At 36.1% G+C, this 26,087-nt stretch overlaps 1 protein-coding gene and 1 long non-coding RNA gene across 2 annotated transcripts; both read right to left on the minus strand.

Annotated features, from left to right (window-relative positions):
- Window positions 1-5,716: 5,716 nt before the first annotated feature.
- On the minus strand, window positions 5,717-6,941 carry LOC103929867. Its single transcript, XM_009339128.3, has 2 exons — window positions 6,252-6,941; window positions 5,717-6,135 (listed from the first exon to the last, which is right to left on the minus strand). The coding sequence occupies exons 1-2, from the start codon at window positions 6,655-6,657 to the stop codon at window positions 5,948-5,950; spliced, it is 594 nt and encodes a 197-aa protein (XP_009337403.2). The 5' UTR covers window positions 6,658-6,941; the 3' UTR covers window positions 5,717-5,947.
- Window positions 6,942-13,509: 6,568 nt separating this feature from the next.
- LOC125479473 lies at window positions 13,510-19,742 on the minus strand. Its single transcript, XR_007260033.1, has 3 exons — window positions 19,537-19,742; window positions 13,664-18,644; window positions 13,510-13,569 (listed from the first exon to the last, which is right to left on the minus strand). It is a non-coding gene; the product is annotated as an uncharacterized LOC125479473 (long non-coding RNA).
- Window positions 19,743-26,087: the final 6,345 nt, after the last annotated feature.

Consider the following 26,087-nt stretch of genomic DNA (forward strand, 5'->3'; position numbering starts at 1 on the left):
AGCATGTATGCGGAAATTCATAAGTAATTGATAGAATTGCATAGGATGGAGACGGTGACAGCTAAACCCTAGATTTCTCTAAATTGTTAATTTTAAAATACGTTTTTCTTCTTTGCTGCCATTATTTCCAAATTTCCAATTTTTTTATTGTTTATCTAATCTTTTCAAATTCATAAATCTCAAATCTTTGATAAAATCTGGACAACGACCTTACATGAGTATTTATACTATAATTACCTTGTATTCTTGCAAGTATTTTCAGTGATTTTAACCCTATTTGTGCAGGTACTAAAAATCCTATCAGGTTTTACCATGTAAAAGTATTATTGTGTGTCATTTGTACTTAATATCGCATATTTGTTGTTCTTCTTCATTGTTACATAATAGGATTAAAACTGTATTTCAAAAGTGGAGTCTACATTGAGTCACAATCAGTGGCGGATCCAAGAAAAATTATTTGGAGGGCTACATATAAAAGTTCACAAACATTTTTTAGATATATAATAACTTTAGAAATTAAACCATAGTTTCATCATTCATAGTTTATTGAACAAATAACAACAGAAGTTACAATTATCCACGACATGTTTTCATATTTTGAAAATTGTGGAATATAATTTTGTTATCAATGGAAAAAAATATTGCTCTCAATATAGACCATCGTGCTATCACTCAACCATTGATCTCCCATTTCACAATATTAATAGTGGAAAAAGACTCTCTCTACTAAAGCAATAGCAACCGGTATAACCAAAGGAAACATAATTAGCAAATACACATGATTATATACTAAGTTCCTCCCCATCTCCACCATTTTTTTTGCAAGACTACCTGATGGGTCGATTTTATACTATATTTTATTCCCTATTCTTGGTATATTTTGGTTATTATTTTGGTGAGATTTTGATGTTTTGCTATGTGTTTTTAATGTAGAACATGTGAACTTGTTTTGAGCATAAAGTAATCAAACGGTGGAATTTTTGAGTGATTCCAATTGGAGCGGGTTCATGAATCTATCAAGAAGGTTGTATCAAAATTTCATAGTTTCATCTCGAAGCATCTGATCATGGCGAATTAATTTATGTCTGGCGTGCAGTGCTGGCAGATTGGGCTGCAAAGCTTATTTGCGACTTTTGGGCTGGAAGATGATGGATTTTGGACTTGGGGCTCTTCTTAGAACTTGAAGAGGAGGTCCTAATCGTTAATTTGAATCATTTTGGGCCTGTTTTGGAGCCCTGAAGATCTAGAAATGTGGTTATTTCTCTGCTGGGCAGATTTCCTAGTCATAATAGAAATGTAATTTCTAGTTATTATTTTGTTATTTTATTTCCTAGTTTTAGAAAACCATTTCTATGAGGGTTTTAATTTGGAGTAGTATAAATAAGGCTTTTTAGCCATTAGGGTTTTGGTGGGAGAACGCATGCATTATTTTGGAGAACTTCAGACTTTTTACCTACAAGGTGTTTTCAATCATTTTTCTAGTTAATATATTTTCTTTAGTTTTTATAGTTGTTCGTAACTAATTTCCGTTTGCTAGGGCGAAGCCATGAGCCTTAGCATGAATATGTGATTTTATTAATTTGCTTATGAATAGATGCATGCTTGCTTTGAATTATTAATCATCGTGATTAAACTATCTAATTGTGTTAGTGATTTGCGACCATTGGGGTTTTTAGATAAGTAATTTGATGCAATTTCTGTTGGAACTTCAGACTTTTTACCTACAAGGTGTTTTCAATCCTTCTTCTAGTTAATATATTTTCTTTAGTTTTTATAGTTGTTCGTAACTAATTTCCGTTTGCTAGGGCGAAGCCATGAGCCTTAGCATGAATATGTGATTTTATTAATTTGCTTATGAATAGATGCATGCTTGCTTTGAATTATTAATCATCGTGATTAAACTATCTAATTGTGTTAGTGATTTACGACCATTAGGGTTTTTAGACAACTAATTTGATGCAATTTCTGTTGGAACATTACCCTGAAATTGGAGAGGGCTTCTAGTGATTAGTAATTGTAAATTCACTTAAGGATCACGCTCTTAAGGGTTGCGTGGTTTTTCAAAGGGTTTCACAAAACTTAATGAGTCTTGCATATTTATATTTGATCTGAACATCACAGACGGGTTGCATGTTAAATATATGTTTTTGCTTGAACATCACGAGGAAAATATGCATTAGAAAAACCTAACCTTCAAACCATGTATGCAGAAATTCATAAGTAATTGGTAAAATTGCATAGGATTGTTAAGGGGACGGTGGAACCCAAGGCTTTTATAATTTGGTTTTCAAAACGTTTTCTTTTGTTTTCTTTACTTTGCTAATTCTTTAACCTTTTTAATTAAATTCTTTTTTATTATTTTTAAATTCAAAATCGACCTTTTCCAATCTTTGCTTCAAATAATTAATTAAGATTTGGTATCTACATAAATTATTCATTCAATCATTGTGGAAAACGACCTTACTTGAGTTGCTATACTACGATAACCTTGTACTCTTGCAAATATTTTTAAGTTTTTTTATCCCTACTTTTGCACGTGGTAAAAGCCCTATCACTACCAATTCCTTTCAATTGAGAAAATTCACTACTTGAACACATAGCAAGAATATAATGCCCAAGTTGATATTTTTATAAAAAATAATAAGTATGACAACTCTTCTTTAAGACATTTTATCAAGCAAGAATATAATTAAAAGGATATAATTAAAATAATAAGAATGAGAACTCTTCTTTAAGACATTTTATCAAGCAGTTGGAGATCATATATGTAGGACAACTACAACCTTCAAATGAATAGCATCCAAATCATATATGAAGATTCACCAAATAGGATCAGCTGATCCCTTCCCCTGCATCAGCCAGTGGTCACAATCCACCTAAATAACATATTCATAAGCATTGAAAACTCATGTCTCTGTATAAAAAACAAGGTTCTAAAAAACGCTAGGCACTAGTCAGGGGACGGGCTGGTGCCTAGCGCCTAGGCAGAGTCTAGGCGCATGCCTAGGTGGCCCAGGCGGATTTAGGTAAATTTCTTGTATATCTTGTAAGTAAGTGCATATTGACACTTACAAAAAAGTATACTTGTATGAAATTCATGAATACAATAATAAATAAATAAAATGATAAAATGCAAAATTAGTATCCAAAGTTCAAAATTTAAAAACACACATATATGCCATATTAGTTAAGATATTTTGAATGATTATATCTAATTGTCATAAAAATAAAAATATGTGAAAAGGTGCATGCATCCTCCCAAATTTCCAAAAACACCACTTGTGTGGTGTGACCCTTATCCTTCACCCCTAGTCCCCATCCCTTACATCAGTCAATAGACTCCTTTATTGATGCCTTGAAAATTAAAAATGTTTATTCATTTTTATTCGTTCCTTTTTCTCATCGTCTTTGTCTTCTTTGCTTTCCACTTCTTCTTCTTTCTTTTTCTTTTCGTTTTGCTTCTGTACATTCTTCCTTTTTTTCTTGTTTCCTCTTCTTCTGTTTTGCGCTGTAAGTTCCTCTTCTTCGATGGATTTCAGAGATAGGGAGCAACAACTAAGAAAGTTGTGGTGCACAGAGAGAAGGAGTCGAAACGATGGAATTTCTTCCTAGGAAACCTCCACTCTGCCTAGACCGCCACCTAGACAGCTGCCTAGATCGCCCAGGACGCCTAAGAGCGCCTACCTAATTGCACCGGCACTACCACGCCCAGTATCTAGGCGGCCACCTAGACCCTTTTTTAGAACACTGATAAAAAGGCTTGACGCCCATAAGCACGATAATTAAAGCAATTTGTTCTTTTTGACCAAAAAAAAAAAAAAACAAAAAAAAAAAGGGAAGTTGTTCTCTTTCTGTGACTGGCATATGATCCCATTAATCTTACAAGTTGCAAGTCAACGAAGTGACCATATACTTTTCACGACCAAGTCGAGGGCTGAAGTTCTCGCGTATAAAAGTTGATGAATTGCCAGGTCTGATCATATATCGTTAAGCACATAAAAATACATTTTCGTAGATCACAATACATTATACTACTTGTCTGAAAAAGAAATAAGGGTCACCAATACAAATAGAACTCACCTCTATTTAAAAGACAGTTTAACATGGTCTACTGAACAAACTTAAAAAAATATATATATTTTCCAACTAAACTAAAATACAACGTTCATGTCAAATGGGGATTAGTTATGGGACTCACGGCACATCGAACTTCAACGATTCGAACCGTTTATTTTTCAAGTTGGACCTCGTAGATCATTTTTGCAAAATATAAGCCAAGTTGAAAATATTTGAGACATCTACTTGAGTTCAAAGAAATTGACGAACAATTTGTTTTACAAGAAACAATGAAATTGCATCATGTGGTTTTCAGATTAAATTGAATTTTTGCAAAAATGATCTATGAATTGAGACTTACAAAATAGAATGTTTGGATCATCGAAGTTTAATGTGAAACGGGCCTTACAACTAGCCCTTTTTTTAATCCAAAAATGATGATCCCTTTGAACAAAGAGCATGTATCTATTAAACTATTGAGTGATTTTATTTTCATTGAAACTACTTTTAAAAATTGACACTCTTCAAATAACTTTGGATAATACTTAGATACTCACTAGTGTATACTTTGTATACTTGCATTTTAGATTTGGCCGAATATTATTTTAGCACATGTTTTATTGTTTTAAATAATAGTACATATGTTGTTTAATTTTCCTTGGACTTTTTAAAAACAAAAGATTGTATCATCCTTTTTTTTTTTTTAATCAAACAATAGATTTTGTTATATTAGTTGTTAGAGTAGCTATTGACGGGGTTTAAACCCATGTCATTATGTAAGGGCTCAATACTTTTCTACCATTGTGGTAAAGGGTTACTTGCGTTTCATCTTTTGATTTGCCAAATTAGAAAATGAGTATATATAGAGAGATTTTTTAGTGTGACCGAAATACGGGATTGTATATCATGTGCCACCATATAAATAGTAGGATATGTATGCTAAAATGTTAATAACTTAAAAAATAAAACATTTCACTACTTATATAAAAACATGTGATATACTATTCGTGTTCCGATCATAATACTAGTGCATGATTACACTGACCAACCACCACTTAAAAGTTAGCAGTTACGCGTGCCCTACCATAATCTAGCTGGTGATTGTACACATCCTTTTTAATCAAACAATAATGATGGAGGATGGTTTTACACACTTTAATCATGATAATAGAAGAAGGATGAGGCGGCATTAAATATTATAACTACACTCCTCATCTAAATAATATTATCAATTGTTATACATATTTGAGATTCACCCTAAATTATCTTCTTATTTTTAATTTATAATGATATTTTTATACTCGATAAAATTTATAGATAATTTTTTTTTTATAAATTAATGTCATGAAATTTAATGGTTGAATTATAATTTAAAAGTTGATGAACATGTTCATTCCCATTAGTAACACATCATTTAATTTGTAATTTTGTCTACAAATTTAGATTTCCTAACATTACTTTTTATACTCACGGTAAGTGAAGAATACCGACAGCTAGAACGTAGTAATAAGTGTTGGACCCTTTTTGTTAAAAAAAAAAAATTGACATATGGATTATGGAGTGCTAAAGTGAGTGGGCAAACTTGAAAATTCAGGAAAACCCCATTCAAATTTTTTTTGAATGCCTAAAGATGCATAATTGATGTCAAATACAACCAAAATTTGAACTGTACAAATTGCAAGTGCTTATTATATAATTCAAGGAACATTACACATATCAAGAGAAAGCTCCCTCCAAAATTCTAAAGCTTATTATTAAGCCATTTTCTTGTGCTAATAAAATCCTGAATTAGAAAACCTTCTTCTACGACACACCTACATATATACACTGCCACATGCAATTTTCAAATAATTAACATTTAATTAATTGTGGCCAAACTAATTAATCCCAACTACAACATGAAATTCATGAACTTCAGCCACGCAAACCCATTCCTTGAAACTTTCTCCGCCTCTTTTGAACATGACGCGGACGACGCCGTCACTCCACCGCCACCGCAACCGCCCACGGCTTTTGCGTTAGGGCACAGAAAAAAGTTCCTGGATCCCAACTCCATCAGCTTCTCCTCCCTATCCAAACCTGGCCCCACAGATAATTACCACAATCAATACGCGCCGGACACGTGTCAATCAATCGCATACGAAATTAAATCGGGGACGTTGATTTTATAAGGCGAAAAGACAATAAACGCTTACTTTCTAAGCTGAACTGCGAGTAATGGAGGTCGAACAACGACGGCTCGACGGAAGGCAAGATCGGACGGCGACCTTCCTTCCCGTATTGCCGCACGGCCGCCGCGACCAGATCTCCTACCGTCAGTTCCGGCGACATCACGACCTGTATGGCCCCGACGCTCCCCTGGATCGTAACGTTGAGGAGCAGCTTCGTCAGCTTTGGCCGTAAATCCATCGACGACGCCATCGTTCCCACCGCGTTCCTGAACGACGCCATGTCCGGCACCGTTTTCGGCCTCCGAAGCTGCTGCGTCGCCACCTCGGGAAACTGGCCGTGGAACGACGATGATCTGTCGGAGAGCGGTCTCGGCCTGCGGTTCTTCTCTTCCGGCTGCCCCCTCCGGCTAGAACTCTTCGGGCTGGGCATGCTCCGTAAAAAAATAATGTAATATCTATAGGACAACAACGGAAATAACTACTTTTGTGGCGTTTCGTTTTCGAGCGGGTGGAGCAGTTACCGATTACCTCAAGCGTCGGTATCGGAAATACCTGGGGCGAGGGAAGCCGAGAGCAGGGGAAGAGCTTCGGCTCCCAAATTTCCGGTAGCCGACAGCGATCATAACCTGATTGGTATAACTGTAATAACCAGAATCCGACGACGGCAAAAGGGAAAATACAATAGAATTGGGGAGAGAGCTTTAAATCAGCCCCCGCCCACGTCTGTATTTATACCCACGACAAGATAAGGGGTAGCCTAGAAATTAACACGACTTTTCCAAGAGTGGTGACCGGGTACTGGCTATTTCCGGTTAAATAGAGGGAGGGACGCGGAAGGGTTTTTTCCTATTAGTATTTCAGGATTTCAATCGTATTGTGACGTAATTTATCTAAATTATTGAAGATATCTAGTGGATGGCCGCTTTTTTCGATTGTACTTTTTTGGCACGTGTTTACATAGAAGTAAATTTTTTTGGTAGATGCTATTAGTAGTTCATGATTTCATTTTAATAATTTTTATGTTTGGGATGGTGTCAAAAAGATCAATCTATCGTAACTTATTATGATTGTGGTCATTTTATTAAATACTTTCCCTTGTTGTATATATAAAAAAAAATGTTTACACTTTAGTTAATTTTTTCATTAACGTAATTTTGGTGTTTTATGTAGTAAATATTTTATACTATAATTATGTTTTTTTTTCTATTTGTTATTTGGGTTGAAGATTATTTTACTGGTTGATTGAATATTTGATTTTTATTTCTTGAACTGGATATTAGATTTTTATTATGGGACATTTTGTATATAATTATTATTTTTTAAATGAGAAAACTAATGGCAAGCCACGATTATCCACCCATTCCGAAGGTCGAGAAGACTGACAAAGACATTTTAGCCTCTCCCTAACCACAAGTTTAGCTTCCATACCAGCGGTGGATTTCAAACCCGAGTTTGTATATAATTATTTAAAACAATAAAATATGTACTAACATATTATTGGACGAAGCAATTAGCTCTACCACAATGGTAGAGAAAAGTGGCTCTTGCACATTGGCGTGGGTCCGAATTCCATTTCTCTAATTTAACATCTAATTTAACAAATCAATTGTTTGACAAAAAAAACAATATTATTGGACTAAATGACAATGTTAGTATTGGCATGTTGTTTGGACCCAAAATTACACAATCGGCCCCAACGATCGAGGTCGTTGAGTGAGTGAAGTTTTAACTGTTAGATGGCTTAGTCGGGATAATTTTTAGTTATTATTAAGGAATAATATTGTAATTTTTTTGGTCATGATAATATCCCTTAATAATATATTAAATTATTTAGACTTGGTTTTGTCTTAAAATCTAGCTGGTTTGATTTGTAGTCCAAGGCGTAACAGATTTTCTTCCATGCGTGATGCATATGCATGCGGGTGAGAGACTTTCCATGCAATTCGTGCATGTGTGGAGTGATCAGCACAAAGACACTTAAAAGGGATTAGCATGTTCTGCATGGATGAGAATGGATGAACTTGGAACTTGACCAAGCAAAGAGTTGGTGATGATTATCATCGAAAAGTGATAATCATGGTGCCATCTGAAGGGAAGTATAGTTCGAAATGGACATGGTCTCTTTTAGGGCATACAAAAGATAAGAATTGAGAATAATTAAATGATGATATCTCCAGTGATATTGCAATTAAATTGCAATTTACCTTGCATGCATATGGACATACATGGTGGAAGAAGAAAGTTTGTAGTTGCATTGGTAGTCTTTGACTTTGAGTGACGGCTTTGGATTGGATAAGGCAAGGCTTCTGATGGGATTAGTATGCAGAGTCCTCACATGGTCTCTAATAGCACAAATTAATCGCCACTTATCATTCAAGCATGCATGTGGTCTCGATCTCGCAAACAAATTCAGGAGGATGGCAATCTGTGAGGTTATTAAAGATAATATTCTGAGGAATATTATTTTGATTGCTTTGATGCCGCGGCAGATAATCTTCAGCATGGCTAGCAAGCAAATAGTACTATAAATACATGAGGTTGTGCAACGTCGAAGCCCCCTCCAATTCAACACACAAAATGCCCTGCACAAACCTTCGCTTCACACGAAATCTCTCAAACACTTTGAGATTTTTATTTTCTTTTTCGCCAACACATCTTCAGTTTGGATAAACAGCACTGTGAGGGCAACCGGCGAACATCTTCAGTTTGGATGAACATCACTGCTATCGTAGAATCAGCTAACCGCAGAGCACCTTCAATTTGGATAAATAGCACTACGTCGAGGCCGACTGGTTATCTATCCAAGTCTCGGTCGAGAAGGATTTTCGAATCCTTATTGGTAGAGGTCATCTCATTAGCCTTATCAGCGAAGTGAGGTGTTACAAGTTACTAAATTCGGCACATTGAAAGCCGAATTTGATATTGAACTTCGCAAAACTAGCAGTCTTGTCTTCAGGTTCTAGAACCCGAAGGCCCAGACATGTTTCTTCCTCGGCTGCAGTCACGAGATCAAGAAGTCAATAGCATATCCAACTCGACATCAACACATTTTACTCCCTGCCCGAGCTCGCCCGACGAGTTGGCACACCCCGCATACAACCAAAGGACGTAGTTAGTTTATCAATTACTTAACCTACGTGCCATATAGATTTGGTAATTTTTAGGATCAACACATGTTTACATAATTGAGTTATTTGTTACATGCGTATGTAATTCTCAAGTTAACAGTCAACCGGTCAAGCTGCGTGCGGGTGTGGGTTTGGGTTACGGGTTTTAACTGTCTAGTGGTAAGATCTGTCGTCGCAACGAGCCACGCGGATGGATGATCGTGGTGCGACCACCGGCGATGGTGAGAGGTCAGCTAATAATTGCTCAGTCAGAGAAGGCGGCTATGCTGTTTGCGATATGTGCCCAGTTTGTCACGTGCTTAGCACGTGGAGGTGAGCGAGGATAGGGTTACGGTGGTCACGCGTGAAAAGTAAATGGCTTCCTGGAGTGGGGCTAGTGGTTTGAGGAAGCATCAGTAGGCATGCATGATGGCAGAGGACAGGGCCCCTCGAGACTCTAGCCTCTAGGGAATTGAAGCGTGTGTAGACTTCCACCGTCAACGTGGCAAAATAGGAGTGGACTATAGGGCTGGCGGCACGTGCGCATGTCACGTGGCACGAAGGGGTCATGCGGAAAACGGCATTTGAGGTGATGGTGCAATTATGCGTTTTGTCACATACGAGTTAATCGCAAACAATTGGTGCAAGTACCTCTCAAGCATTACATCAAGTAAAGTAAACGATGAACAATTCCCCAACTTTAAAGAAATATCAACGAAAATTCAAGTTAGTATCCTTTTTTTCTTCATTTTTCACAAGAAGATGTTTTATTACGAGAAAATAGTCCTATTGCGTTTAAGGGCGCTCATACGCTTCCGGTCAAAATAAGATAGTGTGCTTTATTACAAATAAATGAAAGTTAAAAGAAGGTACAGAAAGAAATCAACCGTCGGGAAGATTAATATAATAATGAAAAAATAAAATGACTCATGTATAAATTGCCTCTATATTACACCATAAATAGAGTAGTTTAATTTTATAATCAAATGATTAATTAGGGGTGGGTTCAAAAAATCAAAAACCGAAAAAAAAGGGACTGAACATCAAATCGAAACCCAAAAAAAAAAAAAAGGGAACTGAAAAAGAAAAAAATCAAACCGAACCTTATTGATTCGATTTCAGTTTTGGAGTTTCAGAAACCGAACTGAACCGAATCAAACCGAACCGAATCCCTTTACGCTTTATAAATGTATGTCCATAATAGCTCAAGAATATGGTAGAATAATAGCTCATAAGCGTCATGAAATAACGGTCTACGAAAGTCAATAACCTCGTCTCTAGGGGTACTTTCGTCAATTCACTCTTTTAAAATTAATAAACACGTAAAATTAGAGACAGGTTGTTACAAAACCAAACCGAAATAAAATTGAACCGAACCGAAGTTTTAGTTCGATTTCAATTTTGACAAAAAACCAAACCGAGCCCACCCATATGATTAAAGATATTTGCAAATGGTGAATTGTTCTGATAATCATTAGGATATTTTCCTTGATCAACTGTCGGATTTGAACCATCTTCTTTTTTCTAGTATAGTCTAGCTGAAATATTGCTTTCACAAAAAAAAGATATTTATGCAAGTTAAGATGTCAATATTGGATAGACTTTCTTTTCTTTTCTTTTCTTTTTTTTTTTTTTTTTTTTGTCAAATTGATAATCAAGTTTTTTCTTTTTTTTTTAGTACATCGATAATCAAATATATGTCTAAGAGAAAAAGAAAAAAAGGAAGAAACCATTTAAGCGAATTAGTATAAACTTTGCATCCCTATAATAAGGGAGGATTTTAAGCTCTCCATTATAACTATGGTGTTTGCTCACCATACATCTAAACATCAGTCGCATGTCTTTTCACCTAATTCTAGTTCACTTTCACATTAAATATTACTTTTTCAATTTGAAAAAAAAAAATCAAAATTAAGTGAAATAACATGTGATAAATGATTAGATATACGATCAACATACATCATAATTTATGATGGTAAGCTAACATGCCCTCCTACAATAAGGTGAGAGGGGGGCAATAGGATGCTTCCAAGCAATATACAAGTTACGAGAATATTCCCACCATACATTGGATGCATTATTAATGGACATAACACATTTAGCAGGGGACAAGTTTTATTTGGACCACAGATTTTAAGATTATACAAAAGTAGTTTGGAGTGGTGGGCAAATAATTTAGGTTAAAATAATTGTGATATTTTTGGCACTTGAACTTAAAATATATAGTGCTGCTTAGGGATGAGCAACGGTTATGACAGACGAGTAATTGCAGTTATTTATCCATAACTGTTTATGCTTGTACCCACATAACAGTTTACCTGTTAAATAATTGCCTAAATGGTTATACCCATACCCATAACCATTTATAAACAGTTAACCATAATAATAACCGTGTACTCATTTAACCGTAACCGTTTAATACTCATTTACCCATTTACCCTTTTTAATCCATTTATCCTTTTTTTCCCATTATCCCTTTTTCACCCGTCTATATGTTTTTTAACAACTTGAAAATTAAAAAAAAAAAATTTGTCATAATTTTATTTTTTAACAATTAAACACCGTTATAGTTGACACACCCCGTCCCGAAGGAGGGCATGCTGGCCGTCACGTGAGAGTGACGTAACCATTTACACAGTACGGAAGCTTTAAAGATACAATTTCTAAGATGAAACACCCAAAGGTGAGACCTAATTTTTGGCCATTCTGTCAGAACACCGTTGAATTTCCTCGTAGTCACCACACCTTTTCAATTCTTGAACCTGGAGGGGCGCAAAGCAAAGTTGAGTGGGTCAGCAAAACAAACTTATTCAAAACCTTCTTTTCTCTTTGAATATACTAACCCCTCGCCGTAAAACAAATATAGTTTCCCAGAAAATAAACATATATACGTATGTATAAATATGCCAATCATGCTCTTATAGTATGCCATTCATGCTCAAGAATATGCCATTCATGTTCTATAATATGCCATTTATGCTCGAGAATATGCCACAACAGAATCTCATAATCAAATATAAATGCTCAAGCGTAATTCACATCAATAGAGCTCCACGCTCAAATAGAGCTCCACGCTCAATAAATGCTCAAGCATAATTCACATCAATAGAGCTCCACGCTCAAATAGAGCTCCACGCTCAAATAGAGCTCCACGCTCAATAAATGCTCAAGCATAATTCACATCAATAGAGCTCCACGCTCAAATAGAGCTCCACGCTCAAATAGAGCTCCACGCTCAATAAATGCTCAAGCATAATTCACATCAATAGAGCTCCACGCTCAAATAGAGCTCCACGCTCAAATAGAGCTCCACGCTCAAATAGAGCTCCACGCTCAATAAATGCTCAAGCTACTACTGAATACAAACATGAATACCACTTACCTGGCACTTACCTGTGCGTCCACAGCACCAAATACACATATATAAATGTATGCCACTACTAATGCATGTGATGATGTATTTCATACGTATATCAAATGTATTTCAAATGTAGCTTACCTGGGCCTCCTCAGCACCATGCAACAGTATGCATAATTATGGTAATGCACATATTAAAATATGATGCATATATGACAGGATATTTAATTCGTATTTCTTTTAAAATACGTCAAGCATACGTATATATATATACTGAAAAATAACTGCCCACTCACTGATCACATCGACGTCTCATAGGTCTCTGAGCCTCCCCTAGGTTGGTTACATTCTTCTTCTGTAATATTTTCACCTAAACAAAAAGTAACCAAATTGACGTTATTTAACGCACATACACCAAACATTCGTCCATAACTTTCTCATACGTTACTCAATTTGGGTGTATGAATATACCACGGTGATCTACACGACGTCACGAACGCGTGACAATTTTCAGAACTCAATTTGGAGCTGGCACGCGCCCCCACGCGCCCTGTTCACGCGCTGCCCACGCGCGCGTCTTCTTCCTCGCGTCGCCGGACTGGTTTCGCCGGAAATAGTGTTTTGCCGGAATTTCTGGGTAAATTTCAAACTGTCATAACTTCTTCATTTCTTAACCATTTTCGACGTACTATATATCAAAATGAAGGTATTGACGAGACGAACACATCCATACCTGCCTTGACCCCTAACTCGCCGTGGATTCGCCGGAAAACCCCTCGAAAGCTCCGGCCAACTTTGACCACGATGATCCCGACGTCCAAACTTCTCCAACGAAGTACTCCGAGGTTCCTTAGGACCTCACTAACACATCTACAAGCTTCAAAAGTCCAAAAACTAACTAGATTAATCTTGCATGAACAGTACTCGAATCGGCCAAAGTCGAAACGACGTGAAAACGAATGATTTCTTACCTGAAAATGGTATGGTTGCACTCGTACGAGCTTCACGAGTTCGATGGTGTCCTTAGTTTCTTCGATCCATCAAGGTTTGGGTGATTTGGGTGTCGTCCGTACGTTTTTGAAGAAAGAAGAAGAAAGAACGGAGCTTGGGGGAGAGAGAGAGAGAAATGACAGAAAAGAGACAGAGGGAGAGGAAAACACGGGAGAAAAAGAGAGTGTGTGAGTGTGTGTGGTCCTACAACACTACACAACACAACACTACACGTAAATGTAACGAACTAGGGGTAAAATTTGTAATTTCAAATGTACGTTTCGATATTTCCGGGACGGGATGTCACAACCTACCCTCCTTAATAGAATTTCGTCCCGAAATTCAAAACAACCACATATAACCCCTAGTGATCGAAGAACAATCTAGAATACAAATCCCTCATTCGATCTTCTGTCACCCATGTAGCTTCCTCGACTGAATGATTCCTCCACAAAACTTTCACCAATTACACTGTCTTAATTCTCAATACATTCTTTTTTCCAATCCAAAGTCGTCCTTGGTTCCTCAACCAGTCTAATCCGGATTAATTCTCAATAGTTGCACCGGAAATCCATGTGACGAATCTGCCACCTAGTGACAACACATCGAAATATAATACATTATGCACCTTAACCAATTTCGAAGACATCACCACTTGTATGCAACTTCATCGATTCCTTTAGTGGTCAAAAACGGTCTGATGTGTTTAAGACTTATTTTGTCTCCTTTCCAAATCTCACTATTTCTTTTCATGATGAAATTTCTAAAAATGTTGAATCATGAAACACATCATGCTTTTACAATAACTCTGGAAGTAAATCAAGCAACTTCACCTACTCTTCGATGATCACATAAAGTCCGAGGTACTTAGGACTTAATTTGCTTTCCTTTTCAAGCCGTATCATACTTTCTAAAGTGAAAACTTCAAAATTATAAGATCATCTACGTTAAACACTCGATTAGTGACATGTTCAACTATTAATCTCTTTTGCCATTCCTGGCTACTCTCAGGTTAAACTTAATCACCTGAATAATTTGAGAAGACTCATCCATAGTTTTAGGGCCTACCAAAACTCTTTCGTGATCGAATCTTCTCTATCCAGAAGTATTTCTTCCACAAATCAACAAAAATCGACACATTTCATGGTCCTTATGGCGTTACTTTGGAAACTGTGCAACCAACATACTTAAGAAACTCAGCAGTTCCGTAACCCAAATCTTTTTTCCATAAAACATATAAGTACTGTTGCACTGTGGTTGTTACTCAACACTGGAGTAAATGTACTAACTTGGTACATTGATCAACTATCACTTCAAGTTCAATCATAACCATCCTATCCTCGAACTCAGCAATCTTTCTTTTTCCCTTCTTTCTTTGCCTTGGTCAATTCTTAATTTTCTTCGTTAACCATTTGAGTCTTGAGTACGACCTTACTAAAAAGACTTAACTTGAAAATTAGCAATTACAACTTCTTCTCAAACTTCCATTCTCAACTTTACTTCAGTTGATTTCCAATCCACAAGAAGACAATCTTGGCAAGCGTGCCAGACATCAACTCTTACCACCGTCTTTTCACCAAGTGCATCAGCTAGAACAATTTTACGATCACCCTGGTCGTACAATCATGTTCATTAAACAATTCAATCCACCTTCGGTGCCTCATATCAAAATCCTTCCAAGTAATGGATATTGGAGACTTTTTGGATTCGTAAAAATCTTGCATTCTTACCAAATATAATGTCTTCATAACTTCACAGCAAGAATGGTAATCATGACTTCCAAATCACCAGTAGGGTAATTCATTTCATGAGGTTCCTTTCGTCGTGAAACGTATGTAATCACCCTAACATTTGCATCAACATGCATCCCATACCATTTAAGAAACATCACTAAAATTTATGATTACTACTATTCTCTGGGAATACTAGATTACGTGCATGAGTGAGGAAATACTTCAGTTGTTGAATCCTTTGCTCACAATTTCCTTCCCACTCATACATAACCTCTTTTCTCAACCATCTCGTCAATGACAAAGCAATGACTGAAAAATTTTTTCACGAACCGTCCATGATAGCTTGTTAAGCTAGGATAACTCCGAATCCCAATCACGATTCGTGGTTGTTCTAAATTCTCAATTTCTGCTACCTTTTAAGAATTCACTTGAGTACCTGAAGCAGATATAATATATCTTCAAAAATGCTACTTGATTCATCCAACATTGGCATTTGCTAAACTTAGCATATAATCGACGTTCCCTCGATCTTTGCAATACCAATTTAAGATGTTTAGCATACTTTGCTCTAGTCTTATCAATCTTTTCAATAGCAACAATAACAAATCGGTCTAGATATCATTGGAATACTTTATTCATCAAATTCATAAAGTAGTAGATGCATTCGTCACTCTGAATGGCATCACCAAAACTTGAAATGACCTTAACGAGTCCTGAAAGTTATCATACGGGCATCCTCACCGATAATCTTCAACTAATAATATCCAGACCTCAAGTCAAACTTAGAAAATACACAAATACTTCTGAGCTGATTCATTAAACATCAGTACACCATCATGGATCACGGTTCTCAATCGTTACCCGATTCCATGGTCTATAATCAATGGATAGTCTTTAAAGTCCATTTTCTTTCTCACCAATAAACTGGGGTTCCCCCAACGTAATGTACTAGGTTGAATAAAAACCTTTATCAACCAATTTCCAATTCTCTTAGTTCAAAAGGCAACATTCTACAATATATGGTTTGTACCTGGAGACAAATCCATAGTGAACTCTACATCTTTAACTGGTAGCCATCCAGGTAAATTCTCAGGGAAAACGTCAGGTAAATGTTTGACTACTCCCACTTCTTCCACACTACTAGGAGTGACATCACTTAGCACCACATGATATAAATATCCTTGGCAGCCTTTTGATAATAATCTATTTGCTCTCACAGCATAATTAACGGTCTGCCTCTCTTCACTTTGCATACTTACAAAAGTAATCTCTAGTCATCCAAACCGATGGAAAATAACATATAATCCATTCAACATTCGGCTATAAACATAGCTCATACTCTTTCATTCTAATCAACTCAGCCCTCGGCTGCATATATGGCTCATAACCAACTCATCATATTATGTATATAACATAATATGCTCTAGAATAACCTTGAGATCTACAATCTAATGGAACAAAAGTAGCTAACAACAATACATACTCTACTAATACCGAGCATTCTGAATAAGTACGATACTAACATAGGATAACCTACCGGTTTACTTGCTTAACGAATCCACGAATAAGTTATTAATATTACGGTCTGCAGCCCGCAATACTGATAAATCATCGTTGTCTCGATAAGTAAGCAACAACTCTCGAGGGTGTAATATTACTATTTTGCCACTCATTAGGAAATACATACACACGTCTCAACCGCGTTTAAATACTACTTTCTAGGCAATAACAATAATAACGTAAAATTTCTACATTATTAACAAATAGACTCTAGCTAAGTCATTAAGAATAATTATCGTACCCCTAATCAAAACCAAATAATTCTGAGTATCTTGCAGTGATGTGTAGTTAACACATCCCTGGGCTTGTTGTTGTCTCCCACAACCTCTATTAGTGTAAATACTTCTTTCATGTACACCACGACCTAACTGACCATAATTAATAGATCCAGGAACTTGCTGGATCGGCGCCAGTTGTGGCAAAGAAGACTGCTAGGGCTTCTGTTGGCTTTGGACATAATTTGCAGTTCTATGTCCCATCTATCCACTTGTAAAGCGTCCACTGCTTTCTCGCCTACATTCTCAAAGGTGTCCATTATTGTACCTACAGCCCAAAGGTACATTTCTTTTACTAAAATCACCTTGTCTCTGAGATCTGGGATTATCAATACATCTATCACTTCGCTTCTGGTCAATGGCATTAAAACCTTTGCCAAAAGAACTAGAATTAGCTTCACTTCTTTTGAAGTTCCGAATCTTTCTATATTCTTGATATGACGAATCATTAACTTTATCGTCCTCTTTTGATTCCCATTCCTTTATCATTCTTCTTTACACTCGCTGAACATAATCTCAGAGTCCTTAAGGCTCAACAACATCTTGTATACTCCTGGTAAGAATTACAATGGATAGTGGTCACCCAAAGTACCACTGCCTTATGCCACCCAGCCTAAAACAATATAACACTTCAATCAAAATAGCAGCAATATTCAAATGGGACGAGACAAGTCTGAGAACTTTCTATAATACTCATTGATCGTCAGCTTTCCTTGTCTCACATTTGCAAACTCTTGCTTTCTACCATCGTAAGATGCCAAAGGAAATAATTCTTTTCTTTAAACAAGTCCTTAAACAATTCTCAATCGGCTGTTTCCTTCGGTGACAACGAATTATACTCCTGTTTCCACCAGGATACAAGTTCATAACTCAAACCAGGTAGTCGTCTCAACCCTTCTGTCAAAAGGAAGATTCCTTTGACTTGCATAATCTAAAACATCTTTTCCAATTGGTTAATCCATCACTTTGCTCCCTCAGGTTCATCATTTCATAAGGTGATTCAAATTCAACTCATAACCCATCTTAAAATATCCCTTTAGATAATATACTGAATCACCAAAATAATAGTTTCACCTAACAGCTAAATCAGGGAGACTAAGTTCCTCTAACTACGTGGTTTGCTACGAGGCGGTGTAGTTCTGACAGAATTCACTAGAACTTATCAAGATGTCCAAGATTGAAACTTAGGCTCTGATACCAACTTGACACACCCCGTCCCGAAGGAGGGCATGCTGGCCGTCACGTGAGAGTGACGTAACCATTTACACAGTACGGAAGCTTTAAAGATACAATTTCTAAGATGAAACACCCAAAGGTGAGACCTAATTTTTGGCCATTCTGTCAGAACACCGTTGAATTTCCTCGTAGTCACCACACCTTTTCAATTCTTGAACCTGGAGGGGCGCAAAGCAAAGTTGAGTGGGTCAGCAAAACAAACTTATTCAAAACCTTCTTTTCTCTTTGAATATACTAACCCCTCGCCGTAAAACAAATATAGTTTCCCAGAAAATAAACATATATACGTATGTATAAATATGCCAATCATGCTCTTATAGTATGCCATTCATGCTCAAGAATATGCCATTCATGTTCTATAATATGCCATTTATGCTCGAGAATATGCCACAACAGAATCTCATAATCAAATATAAATGCTCAAGCGTAATTCACATCAATAGAGCTCCACGCTCAAATAGAGCTCCACGCTCAATAAATGCTCAAGCATAATTCACATCAATAGAGCTCCACGCTCAAATAGAGCTCCACGCTCAAATAGAGCTCCACGCTCAATAAATGCTCAAGCATAATTCACATCAATAGAGCTCCACGCTCAAATAGAGCTCCACGCTCAAATAGAGCTCCACGCTCAATAAATGCTCAAGCATAATTCACATCAATAGAGCTCCACGCTCAAATAGAGCTCCACGCTCAAATAGAGCTCCACGCTCAAATAGAGCTCCACGCTCAATAAATGCTCAAGCTACTACTGAATACAAACATGAATACCACTTACCTGGCACTTACCTGTGCGTCCACAGCACCAAATACACATATATAAATGTATGCCACTACTAATGCATGTGATGATGTATTTCATACGTATATCAAATGTATTTCAAATGTAGCTTACCTGGGCCTCCTCAGCACCATGCAACAGTATGCATAATTATGGTAATGCACATATTAAAATATGATGCATATATGACAGGATATTTAATTCGTATTTCTTTTAAAATACGTCAAGCATACGTATATATATATACTGAAAAATAACTGCCCACTCACTGATCACATCGACGTCTCATAGGTCTCTGAGCCTCCCCTAGGTTGGTTACATTCTTCTTCTGTAATATTTTCACCTAAACAAAAAGTAACCAAATTGACGTTATTTAACGCACATACACCAAACATTCGTCCATAACTTTCTCATACGTTACTCAATTTGGGTGTATGAATATACCACGGTGATCTACACGACGTCACGAACGCGTGACAATTTTCAGAACTCAATTTGGAGCTGGCACGCGCCCCCACGCGCCCTGTTCACGCGCTGCCCACGCGCGCGTCTTCTTCCTCGCGTCGCCGGACTGGTTTCGCCGGAAATAGTGTTTTGCCGGAATTTCTGGGTAAATTTCAAACTGTCATAACTTCTTCATTTCTTAACCATTTTCGACGTACTATATATCAAAATGAAGGTATTGACGAGACGAACACATCCATACCTGCCTTGACCCCTAACTCGCCGTGGTTTCGCCGGAAAACCCCTCGAAAGCTCCGGCCAACTTTGACCACGATGATCCCGACGTCCAAACTTCTCCAACGAAGTACTCCGAGGTTCCTTAGGACCTCACTAACACATCTACAAGCTTCAAAAGTCCAAAAACTAACTAGATTAATCTTGCATGAACAGTACTCGAATCGGCCAAAGTCGAAACGATGTGAAAACGAATGATTTCTTACCTGAAAATGGTATGGTTGCACTCGTACGAGCTTCACGAGTTCGATGGTGTCCTTAGTTTCTTCGATCCATCAAGGTTTGGGTGATTTGGGTGTCGTCCGTACGTTTTTGAAGAAAGAAGAAGAAAGAACGGAGCTTGGGGGAGAGAGAGAGAGAAATGACAGAAAAGAGACAGAGGGAGAGGAAAACACGGGAGAAAAAGAGAGTGTGTGAGTGTGTGTGGTCCTACAACACTACACAACACAACACTACACGTAAATGTAACGAACTAGGGGTAAAATTTGTAATTTCAAATGTACGTTTCGATATTTCCGGGACGGGATGTCACAATAGTACATTCATCATACATTTCCGTATTTTAATTTTTTAAGTCCTTGTATCATTCTAATAATTGAAATAATAGTTTACGGACGATATTTTTAACTGTTACCAATGAAGGTAATATAATATTTGCTAAGTATTCTTAGGCTATAAAAATTGTTTAGAAGACAATATTCTTGGGTTATTTAACCCATAATGTAAAGTATTAACATAATATATAATGAGCTACATTATATTATAATTAACTACAGAATAGTCAATAACATTGATCTAAGTTTTGTCCAATAGAGAACGTGATTTGTGTTAATTTTACATATATAAAATAAACAGGTAAATAGTTAACCGTTTATAATCGAAGTTAATACCCATAACCACCTAGTTAAATTTCACGGATAAACGATTATATTTATAATTGTTCATTTATTTAAACGATTATTTATAACCGTAACTGTAAAATTTAAATGATCAAGTAGCTGGGATTACCCATAACCGCTAGTATTTTTCTCATCTCTAATGCTGCCTACTCTACTATGTAATTGGATGTTAAGTTAGGCAAACGAAAATGGTTAGAAAAATGAATGGATGATATTTCCTTAGTGATAACTGAAAATGAATGACTAAAAAATTTGTGATATTATTGGCACTACCACATAAACCATTAATGTTTATTTAAGCTTATTTAATGGACACCAAGTAAAGTGCCAACCGGATCGTGTTTGAGTCATCTATTTATATTACATATCATCTAATTACATCACGTGCCGATTCATGAGTTGATGAACATCAAAAATTGAATTAGAGTTACCATATAATAATACAATAACTCATATTTTTTATTGCGATGGTGAAAGTTTTCATATTACCTTTCTACACGTGCAAGCTCTTGCTCTCGCACTCTTGCACGTAAATATCCCCTTTCACATTTGTACATGCAGAAAATATTTTTATAAATAGACGCCTATGGACGATTTTACAAAATTTGAATTTTAGTTTTTACATTTGTACATTTATCTCTTATAATATAGGAAAAATCTCATATTTTCAAAGGAGAGACAAACTTTTAAATAAAAGATACAAATCTAGATTCTATTGCAGAATTACTGAAAATCTGATTGTGTATTTGAAGAGATATAAACACATAGTTTTAAAAGACGTTAAGAGTTAGAAAGGTGATGGGTTGGTGTCACCTAGACGAATTTAAATATATTTATTATAATATTGTACAAATGATATTATCTTCACTAAAGGGGAGTGGGCTAAGCCTCAGAATGAGCCAGCAATAATATAGTTCAAATTCGTCTTTTGGCAAGAATCGAACTTAAGTCTCCTCACTTACAAGTGAAAATGAATACTACTAAATCATAGTACTAAATGGCAACACGTGTTACCAGTTTTATTTCTTCTATTTTTTTTTCCAATTTATGGTTTTACTATGTTAGTCCTAACTATTTTAGTTTGTTCATTTTTCAATTGCCTGTAAATAAAGGGCGTTTTTGAAATTTTCAGAAAATTAATAACATAGGCAATATTATGGTCCGACTTAAAAAAATCTCGGTTAAAATGCATGGGATTTAGCTTATTTATTATTATTATTATTATTATTTTGAATTTTAGCTTATTTATTTGGTATTATATGTCGTTGTCTATCTCACCCACTTATTTTATGGCATCGTCACGGGTTGGTGCATGGTAAGAGCACCACACAACCTACAATATTTTGGCCGGCAGGGCAAGATGGGTTCACCATTTACTGTTGGCCAACAGTTATGTGGTGGTGGTGGTCGGCAGTGTTAAAGAAGAGAAACAAATGGGCGGATCCACTTGCTGGTGTATCATGCATGTGTGGCACGTGATTTAAGGGCGAACTTTTTTTCTCTTCACTTTTTGGAGGAGAGGAGGAAAATGCACGATTTGATTGACGGAGAACGAGTATCATAAAAAAAAAAAAAAAAAAAAAAAAAAAAAAAAAAAAAAAGAGAATGAACAATAATCGAAATATAGGATGAGCCAATTTAATTAATTTATACACATGTACATGTGCTTCTGTTCTTCTTTCTCCTTTGTTCTTCTCTTCTCTCTCTCCATTGTTCCTAATTGTGTGTGTGAGCGATTGAATAAAAAGAAATTACGTTTCCTATTAGGTTTTAAGTCAAGTAAGCCAATTCTAATAAGCCTCCAAAGAAAAAGTAAAGTTTACGCACTCACTTAATGATAGACACTTCCACAAATCGGTAAACCTTTTCACTTTATCAATTGCCATGTGGCATATCATATCAGAAATCTCTTTGCTTGAAAAGTGCAAACGTTGATTATGCCCCGTGAGAGATATGATAACTAAATTTGGTACAAGTAAGAGGATCATAGCCATGCAAATATGTGATGTAATAAATAGGTTTGATATATGTAACATTACTACTTTATGAGATGGTTAAAAACTTTGAAGGTTATCTAATCTAAAATACTTATTAATAAAAAAAATTTTGTCAACCAAAAGATGGTGAAAAGACAATCTGGTCTTATATCACAACTAAAATAATAGGCAATAATCACTGTTCTAAAAATCTCTGCCTAAGTCCCGCTTAGGCGCTAGGTGGTTGGCCACCGTCCCAATTAATACCTAGACGTTTGAAAATTAAGAAAATGCGCCTAGATCTGCTAAGGCGCCCACCTAGAATACCTAGGCACTTGCCTAGCCCGTCCAGACCTGCCTAGGCACCTACCTAGGTCAGGCTCACTTAGACAGAAAAAGATAACTTTCATTTTGCATTTTATTTACTTTTTCAATAAATTGTAAGAGACTTGTTGCATACTTAAATGAACACACATTACATCCTTGTTCCCTATGTTTTTATTATGTTCCAATACTTCATCATATATATGTCATTCTATTTTGAAGTTTATGATGAAATTATATATATTTTAAGTATAAGTAGACACTTATTTACATGAAATATATTAGATTTACTTAAATCTGCCTAGTCCGCCTAGACTCCGCCTAGTAGCTTAGGTACTAGGCCCCAATCCACAGCCTGACTAGCGTCTAGTGTCTTTTAGAACCTTGGCAGTAATGTAATTTCACACAAATCAAATTTTTTTGTTTTTTTCTTCCGTCACCCATATGTTAGCATATATCTAATTTAAAAAAATATAATCATAAATTTCTCTCCATTCCCACGTTCTCTCTCTCTCTCACACACACACACACACACACACACACACACACCCACACACAAAGTGTCTGTGAAACTTTTTATTTTGTTTTTAAAATTGAAGGAGAGAGAAAGAAGTGAGAGAGAATGTGGGAGTGTGATGTATGGCGTAGTAGACAAAAACGAATTAAAATGATAGATATAATGGATAAGTAGGGTCCACTATCTTATAGTGCAAGGAGAGACTTGAGAACCCTATAAACTTTAGTTCTAGTACCAGCCTACGACGTAGACACTAGAAACAAAAGCTGAACAATCTCACAAAGAGAAAGGCACAAAACTGAAACAGGGAAACACTCTGAGTATTTTCATTAATTAAAAAAGTCCAGCTCCCCCATTTTACAGAAAGATGTGGTATTTATAACCATTTTGTAACATACATTCAGAAAAAAAAGGCAATAAACTTAAAATGACAAAAAAACTGAAAATTACATAAAGAAAGTAATCCAATCAGCCAAAAAAGGTCCAAAACGCCCTGTCTATTATTAGGAGCTACTAATGGTTGTTATTAAGTTCTTCTGATTGGTTATAGTCATTCATTTTATCCCAATGATTCAATAAATGTAATGGCCAACCGATCTGCATCATCCTCTCCGGGTTAGAGAAAATTCACCCTCGAATTTGCATTTCTAGTATCGTCAATGTCCCCTTTGTATGGAATGAGATGTACGTATCGTCAATGTCCCCTTTGCATTTCTAGTATCGTCAATGTCCCCTTTTTATCGAGATCCTTTGTTAAGACCCTATTCTCATTGATGTACGTATCTATTTCTTATTAATGAATATGGTACCATTTAAATAAAAAATAAAAATAAAAATAAACACCAATCACGATACGTATCTAATCCAGTTTTCTATATAGCCGTATAGGTCAATCGGAGTTTCTGATAGGTAAAACCACAAATCAAATATTATTTATTGCGAATGAAAAGGGCCACCATACGAGTATTTATCCGAGTGATGACCGTTGCATAAAGAAATATGCAGAGGATGATATGGGTTGCCATCCCATCCCAGTCTCTTAGCATTAACAAATTGACTTCTTATACGTAACATCTTCGCTTTCGTCTTATAAATATATCCTTTCGTTTTCTCCCTTCGATATCATTTGCGGGATCAATGGAATTCATAAGCAACTTTTCTTTTTGGCTTTTCTTATGAACTTATTACATCTTCAAAGGGATAAGATCGTGCCATCTTATCCAATCCATTTTACAACTAACCCAAATATATTCTTTCCCTTTATTCTAGTATAATTTATGATGACTCACATGATTTATACATTTGGTAGTAAACTTTTATATTGGTAAATATGTAATTGGTTTCGTTAGATTTCAATTCTTGATTAATTATCCTCATGAATAATGTGACAAAAATATAAAAGATAGATTTAGAGACGGTGTTGAGATGTGTAAGCGGTTCAGTGGCACAAAGCTCCCAATTTTAGGCACCCCCACCCCCTAGATTTTCATCCTCTTATATTTCATATGAACATATTAAGTAGAAATTGTGATTGTTTGTTGAATTTGGCTTGAATACATTGTCCAAAAAAACTTCAAATGCTATCTTAAGAAGCAATAAGTCTTCAGTAGTCCAGACTGCGTAGCTTGGCCTTTTATTTATTAGATTGATAGGTAAATAAAAATAGTATTTTTTTAATTCAATCATGACCATTCATTTCCTGTATTCCGAGTAGTTCGGACTATTAGAGAAAAATTACTTAAGAAGTGCTCTATTATAAACTTGCACAGAACCTCCGAAATGTCAGAGACAGCTTCGGATAAGTTGGTGCTTATATAAATTCATTTATCTACACACACACATAGTTCTTTCAATAACCACATGATTGTCTATCTAGGGTAGGTGACTTCTACCAAATTGATTGATGAAAGAAGACAAGAAACAAAAGGAGGCATCACTAGTGCAGGTTGGTCTAGCAAGACAGCTAGCATATAAGCTAAGCTAAGCTACGCAAACAAAATACGTGAGCAAAAAGGGCCAAGTCGCAGTCTCGATCGGCATAAATTCATGCAAATTGCAACGCAAGAGTCTAAACTAGGTCCATGCACTTGGACTCGCCCATTATTCGATTCCAAAACCGTCTTACAATTCAAGGGGACAAACAATGCATACGACAAGTCCATATGGATCAGCTTTGGCTCTATCTTTGGCTGCTGACACAATAATTCTCCATCTCTATCTCGAGAACAACTTACATAGTACGGATATACTTAACGTGACGTCTGTGCTAAAATATCAAAGATATTTGAATAGAAACTTATGCATGTTTTTATTTCATTAGCATGGAACTCCCTTTAACAGTGTACGCGTGACATGCAAGTTCTTCT

Source organism: the organism of the source record quoted next, unplaced genomic scaffold (genome assembly GCF_019419815.1).
Source record: "Pyrus x bretschneideri cultivar Hongxiangsu unplaced genomic scaffold, Pyrus_bretschneideri_v1 Contig29, whole genome shotgun sequence".
NCBI lineage: Eukaryota > Viridiplantae > Streptophyta > Magnoliopsida > Rosales > Rosaceae > Pyrus > Pyrus x bretschneideri.